At 36.7% G+C, this 10,640-nt stretch overlaps 1 protein-coding gene across 1 annotated transcript; it reads right to left on the reverse strand.

The window, feature by feature from the left end:
* Window positions 1-5,208: 5,208 nt before the first annotated feature.
* LOC110278688 (uncharacterized) lies at window positions 5,209-5,805 on the reverse strand. The gene is made up of 3 exons (XM_021136926.1): window positions 5,656-5,805; window positions 5,344-5,577; window positions 5,209-5,232 (listed from the first exon to the last, which is right to left on the reverse strand). Exons 1-3 carry the CDS (start codon window positions 5,803-5,805, stop codon window positions 5,209-5,211), a joined length of 408 nt encoding a protein of 135 aa, XP_020992585.1.
* Between the last annotated feature and the right edge of the window lie 4,835 nt (window positions 5,806-10,640).

Below are 10,640 nucleotides of genomic sequence, written 5' to 3' on the forward strand. Positions count from 1 at the left end.
TAGCTATTATTTTTTTCAATAATATTTAAATTTATAAATTCAAAAATAATTTACTATTAAAAGATATTAATATTAAAAAATTCATATATAACAATAATACATAATATATAATTTGAAATTACACTAATTTGTAAAATTACTTAATACAAATAAAAACATAATTAAGTTCTAACGGTAACATAGCAACGACTAGTTTCCAACAGCTAATTTTGTAATAACTAGTTTTGCAACGGCTAATTTTTTAATGTGGTTAATATTTTAAATTTTATAAATAAAAATAAGCAACCCAACCAAAAATTATTTTATAAAGTGTAAAAATTAAATTTTTTTTAAGTAAACAAGTTTAATTAATTATAATTTAATATAATAATATACATAATATTTAATTTATTTAATTAATTAATATTTCATATAATTATTTATTTTTATAATACCTTGTCATGTGACAAGTTATTATTGGATATTGTAATTTGTAAGTTTTCATTTAGAGGGATTCTCTCCTATAAAAAATTGTGCAAGGACTTTCTTTTTTTATCTCCAACGATTGGTTTCTCCTTATGTCAGAAAAAGTGTAATGGGAACTGAATCATTAGACTTGCTCTAAGAGCAACTCCAACACTAGGAAATGGAGTTCCTCTTTTGACATATAGGGACTCAATTACTATTGGAGTGAAGAGTAAAGAGAGACCCTTCACGTGGATGAAGACTGAGAGTTCTTCTAAAGAGAAACTTGCAACAACCAATAATTTTTTGCCATGTGATAAGTTAATAAAAAAATTTAAAAATATATTAGATATATATATTAAATCATAATTAATATAAAAAATTATATTAAATCAATATCAAATATTATTTATATTGTTATATTAAATTATAATTAATTAACCTTATTGATTGAACATATATAATAATTTTACAATATTTGTTGTTAACTATAGAGTTTAACTATGTTTTTTTATATTAAGTAATTTTATAAAGGGTTAAGTATGATTTTGGTCCCAAAAGTTTTTCGCCAGAATCGAAATCGTCCTTCTTGTAATTTTCTATTTAAAATCGTCCTTAATGTTGCATTTGTATTTAAAATCATCCTTTCTAATAAAATATTTTTTTAATGACGAATCTACCCTTTTCAATGTTAGTGTTTCGCGCGAAACACTTGATGTGTTCAATTGGATGAAAACCCTTAATGTTTATTACAACACCCTTTATTCGCAACGCTTCGTATAACCAAACCGATTACATTGTGCCCAAATCCAGAATCGGAAAGGACCGTGGATGTTGACGGACTGAAACTGAAGAGAGGAGGTGAGATCGAGAAACTGGAAGGAAAAGACGTGAATAGTCACTGGAGCATTATTGATAGGGTTTGCCTAGGTATGATTTTCATCCTTCTTTTCAGTATGGTAGCTCTCGTTGCAGTGGTTAGTATCAGGTTAGATTGTTTAGGGTTTGGTGGTCTGTTTATGGTTAGAACAAGGCAATGTGTGTGGAGACTAGGGATTAGCATCATTGTGAAATAGGAAGGTCTGTGTGTTTCATCTTTTAAATTAATGTCTATGTGTTGTTGTATTCTGTTTCAGGGTGTTGTAGAAGATGATGGGTTATTTTAAAGTGAAGGTCTACCATGGAGGATGGTTTACTTATAAGAACGATCCATTAGAGTATGTGGGTGAAGAAACAACAGTGATATAAGAGATTGATGGTGATCGGTGGTCTGTATTTGAAGTCTATGCTGAGCTAAAGCAACTTGGTTACGTCGAGGAGAATATCCCATCGTTGTGGTTCAAGGATCCAGCAGACGAAGACATGGAAAAAAATCTGAAATTGTTTAAAACTGATGCAGATTCTATTGACATGTTTCGAATAGCAGAGTTGAGAGACCATGTAGAGTTGTATGTTGTCCATAAGGTTCAGGACGAACAGGTGTTTCCTAATTCTGGCTACATTGATGTTGAGGAGAAAGATGGGATGGGTGACATCAGTGAGGGGCAAGAGCTGGTTCTGTATGGTGGAGTAGATGAGGGGGGAAACCAATCTGAACCAGTTGCTGCTTACTCTGGGGCAGAGGACGACAATGAAGTTGAGTATGGTAACTCTAGTGACAGTGACAGTCTCGATTCAGAATATAAACCATTTGGAGAAGAGGACGACAGTGAAGATGATGTGCACTTTACTGATAGTGATGATGAGCTTGTTCCTGAGGTAAGTGGGTTTCAACATGTGAATGTGATGAGTAAAAAACCCAGGGTTGTGAAAAAGAATGTTGTACCAAATGAGAGCTTTAAAGATGATGAGGGAGGAAGCAGTGATGACTTAGAGGAGGATCACCAGGTTGGGGCTGATGGGTCTGATTCAGAGCATGACGGTTTGAGGTTTCCAGTTCACAAGCTTCAAAAAGATATGGGACAATACAAATGGGAGTTAGTACAGTGTATGCATCTCGAGAGGAGTTCAAGGACACTGTAACTACTTATGCTGTGCATACCGCAAGGGCAATCAGGTTTAGGAAGTGTGATTTGCAGAGGCTTAGGGCTGTTTGTTCTGGTGATTGTCCTTTTTGGGTTTATGCTGCGAAAATCAGAGGTGAGGAAACTTGGCAGCTACGCAGCATGAACTTGACACACACATGTACACAATCACACAGGGTGGGAATTTTACACTCGAAGTGGCTCGGCAAGGCATTTAAAAAGAAGGTAGAAGCTAATCCGAAGGTGAAAATAAGGGAGTTGGTTTCGAAGGCATAGAAAAAGTGGAACTTGACTGTCACTAAGTCATTGGCAAGTAAGACCAAGTAGATTGCACTTGATCAAATTCAGGAAACCTTTCGAGAGTAGTATAAAAGGATTTATGACTATGGACAGGAGCTGATGAGGATAAATCCAGGGTCCTCAGTTCGCATACAAGTGCAGAGGTCCCCCAGATCTTGATAATGAAGCACCAGCATTATCCAAGACCAGTTACTGCATCTTTCAGAGGATCTATGTATGCTGGGAAGCATACAAGTAGAGCTTCCAGCATTGCAGGGATTTCATTGGCCTAGATGGCTGCTTTTTGAAGACACCCCAGGAAGGACAACTGCTCACTGCAATTGGTTGGGATCCCAACGATGAAATGCTATCGATTGCATATGCGATTGTGGAGGCCGAGACGAAGGACTCATGGACTTGGTTTCTAAGTCATCTTGCATCCGATGTTGGGCTTGAGAAGATGGGAAGAGCTACCTTCATGTCTTACCAACAGAAAGTAAGCATACTTCCACTCTTTACAACATGAATTACAACTATTCAATTCTCCCTAATTGTAAGCTCCTTTATTTCATGAGTGCAGGATTTGTTGCCAGCATATGAAGAGGTTATACCAGGAGTGGATAATTGGTTCTATGTGAGACACTTGTACAGCAACTTCAGGAAAAGGTTTCCAGGGTTGCAATTGAAGAAACTGATGTGGAAGTGTGCTAAGGCGACTCACTAGAGGGATTGGGAGAGGCACATGGCCGAGTTGAAAGCTGTGAATCAGGAAGCCTATAAGTACCTAATTGCTATCTCTCCTAAGTATTGGTCTAGATCTAGGTTCAGCTACAACTCTAAAGTAGATACACTGGTTAATAACATGTCTGAGAGCTTTAATTCTGCCATAGTTGATGCTAGAGAGAAGCCTATAGTTATGATGTTAGAGAAAATCAGAGTTAAACTAATGACGAGGTGGGCAGAAAATAGAGAACTTGCACAGAATTATTCAGGGACAATCTTACCTAGGATTAGATTGAGGTTGGAGAAGAGATCTAGGTCAGCTGGGGAGTGGCGGTCATACTGATCTGCAGCTCAGAAGTATGAAGTTGTGAACGGTTTAGACAAGTCTGCGGTAGACTTAGGCTCCCATGAATGTTCATGTAGAATGTAGCAGATGAGTGGCATACCTTGTGTCCATGCTATTAGTTGCATCAAGTTCAAGGGACTTGACTTAGAACCTTTTGTGGATGGGTGTTATAAGAAAGAAGCGTACATGATGTGCTATGACTCAATCATACAGCCCTTGAATGGAGTAGATCTTTGGGAGAGAACACCATACCCTAATGTTATGCCTCCACCCTATCAAAGGCCTAGTCACCGGCCAGTGAAGAAGAGGAGAGCAGTTGTTGGAGATGAAGAACAGAGCAGCCGCACTCACTTATCAAGGAAGGGAGAGAAACAAAGGTGCTCTCTGTGTAGATTTGTTGGGCACAACAAAAGCAGATGCCCTAAACCTATTGAGGACTTGGTATGATTTTTTTACATGTCTTCCTTCTATTAAATGGTTTGTCACATTATAAATTTGTATATGTTTGTGTGGCCCAACAGTCAAAGAACAAAGAAAAGCAACAGAAAGAAAGCACCAAATCAAACCATCTAGCTGCCAAGGGAGGAAGTAAGACTGCCTCTTTACAACCCATTCCCAAGCAATCTGTCAAGAGGAAGGCTGTCTCAGCAATACAGCCACCATCTTCAGCCCAATCCAACAATACCGCACAGCCAAAAAGGCCTAGAGGCAGGCCCAAGGGAACTACTAAGCCCAACTGCTCAACCCAACAAGATCCACAGCCCAACAAGGTTGCCAGCCCAATAAGTTCAGCACCTCCTTCATCCTCATCACAGCCAGCCACCAGAACTCTTCCTCCATCTTAGCCTATACTTACCACATCTTCAAGCTAACCTGTTGGGCACTTCTCTGCCAGGCTTTCTGGAGCACCTCACATTTCTCCAAATAAACTAAAGTTAATGGCAAAGTTGCCTCCAAGGAAATGGGGAATGCTTTAGGGAAATGGAAAACTTAGCATCCTATTGTCATGATTATTTTTTGTGCATGTTGTCTTATTTTGGGTTATGTTTGTGTTAACTTTCTGGTAATGTCAGTGTGAGTTTTTAGCTCCTTCTGTTTTGTGATATTTTGCCTATGAGCATCTATGTTTTGTACTTAATTGCTGGATTGGACCAGCCAACCCTTTTGGGATTACCACTGGGTGTGAAACACTTTTTATTATGTATGTTACTATGACATTTACCATATTCAGTTGAGCTTGTCTTTGATTCAAGTTTGTGATATTGTTAGGGAATTACTCAGTAATAGAAAACAGGTATCTACCAACCAAAAATCAAACTCACATTACAACAACCAACCATGCTTACATAATTGTCATTTATACATGTTGAAAACCATTTCAACAGAATACATTCATAACAGGTTCATAATTGTCACCTAATAATTCACCAACAAAACACATTTGAACAAAACACATTCAACAAAACCAATCCTAACACAATTTACCAACAACAACAAAAGCATCATACCCAAACACCCTTTTCATACCAGGTTCAATGGAATTACACACTTAGGCCTAGACATAGAAAACTTCTGCAGCAGCAGATACATGAACCCAACCCACCCAAAAAACCCTAACACAGCAACAACCATTAACTTCCACTCTGTCGCTTTCGTCCTTGATTTCAGGGAGGCAACCTTCTTCTTCATTCTTACAATTTCTGGATTTTCCATCTCTGTCTCTGGCTCTGCCCAATGAAAGAAGTTGTAACCTTCATGCACCTACACACAATCACCGAATTCACTCTCTAATCCTCAACCTAAATAGCTTAATTCAGAAGAAAAGAAAAAAAAACAAACCTCATAGTAAACACAGCACCAGAATCTGCGCCCGTAGTTCTCCTTCGTCCCCGACGTTCGCAGCACCGGCCTCTCACCATGGGAACAAAGCAGCAACCTACCATGCGAGGAAGATTTGCTTCGAGACGACATTGAGCTTTCAGCGGCCATGGCGTTCTCCCTCCACGACGTGCGCGGTGGTTGTATCTGCAGCAGTTCGAGATTCACACAACTTCCCCTTTTTTTTCATTTACATATATATTTATAATGCTTCTCCTTTTTTTATATTAGACTATTGTTCTAACTACCCTAACGATGAAAAGGGCATTTATGTCCGAAAAACTTATAAAGGACGATGTTAAATACAAATGCAACATTAAGGACGATTTTAAATCGAAAATTATAAGAGGGACGATTTCGATTCTGGCGAAAAACTTTTGGGACCAAAACCATACTTAACCCTTTTATAAATTAGTGTAATCTCGAATTATATATTGTGTATTATTTTTATATATGATTTTTTTAATATTAATATTTTTTAACAGTAAATTATTTTTGAATTTATAAATTTAAATAATATTATTGTAAAAAAATAGTAATGACATTAATTTTAATTACTTTAATTAATTAAGTTGGACCATAATAAAGACTAAAATTAGTTCCTTTTAATGGAGAAGAGAGAGATATTTTGAGTTTTTATTTATTTTTGTGACACAAAAGATTATGAGATTTGGAGATTTTAACTTGCGTTACGTTAATATCAGTAGTATTTTTTAGTGTTAGTTATAGAGTAAATGATTCTTGATAAGTTTTTTTCCCCTTTTGTACCTTCTTAGATAATAGTATAGACATTTACTGCCTTTAATGCTATGATTTAGCTTTATTCTAGTTTATTATAATTTATTCCTTTTTAATAGTATTTACATTGAATCATTACGACTTTGTAACATAATGATCTCGCTTAATTGTGACATTGGGAACTACTATTCTTGTCCAAAACAGTGCCCTAAATCGGATTTTTTGACATAAGACTTTTTTTTTTGTTTCCTCTTAACAACAACTTTGTCAAAGGTACCCGAGTTCAATAGATTGAGTCCAAACAATTTTTTGGGACTCACTGGATTTCGAGCACCAAAATTTTTTTGAAAAAGACGCTTCAGTTTTCTTCGAGTTGTATCAATTTTTCTGTAACTTTTTTCAGTTTGTGAACTGTCATATTTTTAATTACAACTTCTCTCGTCCATCAATCAATGCCACATTATTTTTTATTAGATAAACTTCACTCAACTCCCTATTTGATTTTACTCCCTGAAACTCTCATTCTTCCTCTAAAAATTTTCTGGGAACTTCATCTTCTCTTTTGCATTAGTTCACATAGCCCTTCTTCATCTTCTTCACACTGAACCAAGCGCCAAGTGAGGAGAACCATTCTTCTTTCCCAAATACATCCAGTCAAAACAGTATCATCATGAACCTCTACAGACTTAGTACTTCCCAATCATCATCATCATCATCATACCGTCTAGGCGGCCTGACATGCTGAATAAATTCAGGGAGCTTTTCATCTTGAATTGCCTACTCTAATACATCCTTCAAATTAATGCAATATTCAGTTATATGACCATAAGACTTTTGATAGTCACAATATTGTGACTTATTCAAAGAAACCTTTGGTTGAATTTGCATTACTTTAGGAAGTATGCCCCTATGAGACACTTACTGATACTAAGGTTCTGAAAACTGGATCGGTCATCGAACCATTTTAATCACTGGTTTACTGGTCTAATCGGTTCAGCCGTGGTTCAACTAGAATAATTATTTTATAATAAAATAATAAATAAAATATAAATAAATACACTAAAACATAATTAAAGTCTAATATAAACTTTAAATTATCATCCCAATTTAAAATACTACATAAACCAAAATCTTAAATGTTGTCAAAGTACAAATTCAAAAGTTAAATAACCTTTGATCTCATCAATTAATTACAATACAATACTCATTATATTATTTAGACAATCACAATTTATGCATAGTTTTAAAAAATTGTTAGCACAAAAATTAATAAAGATTAATATGGATAAACACAAGACTGATCATAATGAATAAGTAATGATCTCAAATTCATAAAAATCAAATGATTTATAAATTACTTAGTGATAATATTAACATTGCCAACTAATAAATGGATATTAAAGCCTTAAACTCTGTTGAACAATGAACAAGTAATAGTCTCAAATTCATAAAAACCAAATGATTTATAAATTGCTTAGTGATAATATTAACATTGCCAACTAATAAATAGATATTGAGGCCTTAAACTCTATTGAACAATAAGCTGTAACAAGGCCCATATAACAAATTAACCAATTTAATTAATACACAACTCCAAACACATCAAGTAATCTGATTCATACACTCCTCAAAAGCAGTCCCGAATCATTTTCAATAACAGTGAATTATGCTTTATAAACAACTTAAATTGTCGAAATCAGAAATATGAAGGACACTATTTAGAATCTACAGAGGCATATCGATTTTTCAAGAAATGCATAATTGGCAAAATTTATCAAGCATGGCAAAACTAAGTTTTCTAAAAAAATTAATTGAACACAAAAACACAACACAGTAGAGCATAAAATACACAGCACAACAGTAAAGACAACACAAAATACTACAATAGATTACAACATTAGTGAGAAGAGCTAATCAACAATTAAGTATTCATTCAACAATCAATATAATTTTTGAACAAAAAATAAAAACAAAAAGAAGAACAAGCACTAGCAATGAGTAGAAAAGCCATTGCCTTCTTCGATCTGAGCAGTCTGAGCAGAGTATGAGGGAAAGTGGTTAAGCACGACGAACGATAGACGACGGTGACCAGGCGACAAGCACGACAACAGACGGTGGCAGAAGTGCGACTAAGCAAATGTAGGACAGACGATGAACGCGGAGAACGAGGAAAAAGTTTTGATTGGTGAATAAGGAGAGGAGTTTGAAAGTTGGAGCATGATGATAACAACCAGATGAGGAAAGAAGCTCCTGAGAGCAACAGACAGTGGCAGAAGCGTGGCTGAGCAGACGAAGACAACATGACGAATTGAATGCCAAGCTTGACGAAGAAGCTGTGATTGGCGTGAATAGGGGTTGGAGAGCTCAAGAACAATGATGACGTGACGGATGGCGATAGTGTCTCCCTCCTTGCGGGGAGGTGGAGGCTATTGTAAGCTAGGATTTTCTTTGGGGGGAAGAGAACTTCATTTGAGAGAGTGAGAGTTGAGATGAGTTGGAGTGAACATGGGTTGGAGAGCTCAAGAACAACGACAGTACGACGGACGGCGACAGTGTCTCCCTCTTTGTAGTGGCGGTAGAGCCTTCTTCTAGGTTTTTTTAGGGGAAGAGAGCTTCATTGGAGAGAGTGAGAGTTAAGAGGATAAGAATGATACTACAAGTTTGAACTTGGCTTTCCCTTTTTTTATACAAAATGCAAAACAACACCATTTCAGGAAAATCGATCAAGTCCGATCAAATTGGGACCCGACCAGTTTAACGGTTCCTAAGCAGTTTTATGATTGCGGTCTTATAGGTTGAGCCAAATCGTAAAGACGTCCGATTCACGGTTGGACCAGCCGGTCTTGTCTAATTTTCAGAACAATGGCTAATATGATCAAATCACATGCTCCCGATTATCCCTGTGGTTTTTAGGAGTTGGACTCCTTTACAGAGTTCGTCTTCTTTTAGATTGGGCTAAACGGGAGTCATCCCTTCCCCTTCTCTTAGGTTCCCGACATTCCTTATTACGTTAGGGTGAATCACATTGTCTTTGAGGTGAGTGGGAACATCGCCTGTTGTTCTCTTGTCGTCGAGTGGGAACCCTCTCTGGGCTCTCCCTCTCTCGACTATGATCATGACCTCTGACTGTACAACTTTGAGACCGGAATTGACTCGACTGTAATTGTTCTTCTAGCCAACGTCCTAACTCCTATATCCTATGACACATCTCCTACATGGCAAGGAAATAGTGTTCCCCTAACCCTGCAAAGTGACGAACTCCAGGGTTCTGAACCTCCTGATCTTCGAACCCCCCCAAGGAACTTGATGTTCTTGGTTAGTGGGTGGGGTGACATCAGTGTTGTGGCCCATCCTCTTGATATTGTTCATTGAAAGCAGTGTTTGGGGTAATCACTAATTGAATTTTCTGATCAACTATGGTATCAACTTTGTAGGATTCCCATAAACGACGCCAAATGTTCGTACCTATGCCGGTGTCACGAGATTATAAGATATAAAGATCCTAACTTGCACTGCGTTAATACCAGGTTGGGGACTTTTTGTAAAGACACTCTGCTGCGTAAGTCAAGTACTTTTTGGTGTTAGTTGTAGGGTAGATAATTACCTGCTATATTTTTCTTTTTTCTTTTTGTACCTTCTTAAGTAATGATATAAACATTTACTACCTTTAATGCCATGATATAGCTTTATTTTGTTTTTTGTTTTTTTTTTGTGATTAAAAATAAAACAAAGAAAAAGGACCTAAGAAAAAGAGTAGCACTCTTCTCTAATAATAGTGCCTAAACTATTAGGGGGCAGCAACCACTCTAGGTACACTTGCTTGTTTAATGCAGCAGTCTTAGCCATCAAATCAGCCGCTTTATTTGATCTGTGCTGGATGAGTACTACCGTAACTATCCAATGGTGCTGGAGCATCTCTTTGATTTTGTCAAGTAGATTAGAATCATTCCTAATCATGCTGGTTGTGTCTCGCGAAACAAGAAGAAACGCATCAAGATTATTAGTTTCACAAATGTCCTCTTTGCACTCGCAATCCCAAGCCACAACAAGCCCTCTCTAGATAGCATGAATCTGACAACGGAAAAAACTAGAAAAATGTATATTGATAGAGTAGCCTTTTATCCAAATTCCCATGCTGTCTCTAATACTGCACCCAAAATCAGCTAATTGCTCATTTTCAAAAATGCTTTCATCGTAGTTCACTTTGT

Source organism: Arachis duranensis, chromosome 3, assembly GCF_000817695.3.
Source record: "Arachis duranensis cultivar V14167 chromosome 3, aradu.V14167.gnm2.J7QH, whole genome shotgun sequence".
Taxonomy (NCBI): Eukaryota; Viridiplantae; Streptophyta; class Magnoliopsida; order Fabales; family Fabaceae; genus Arachis; species Arachis duranensis.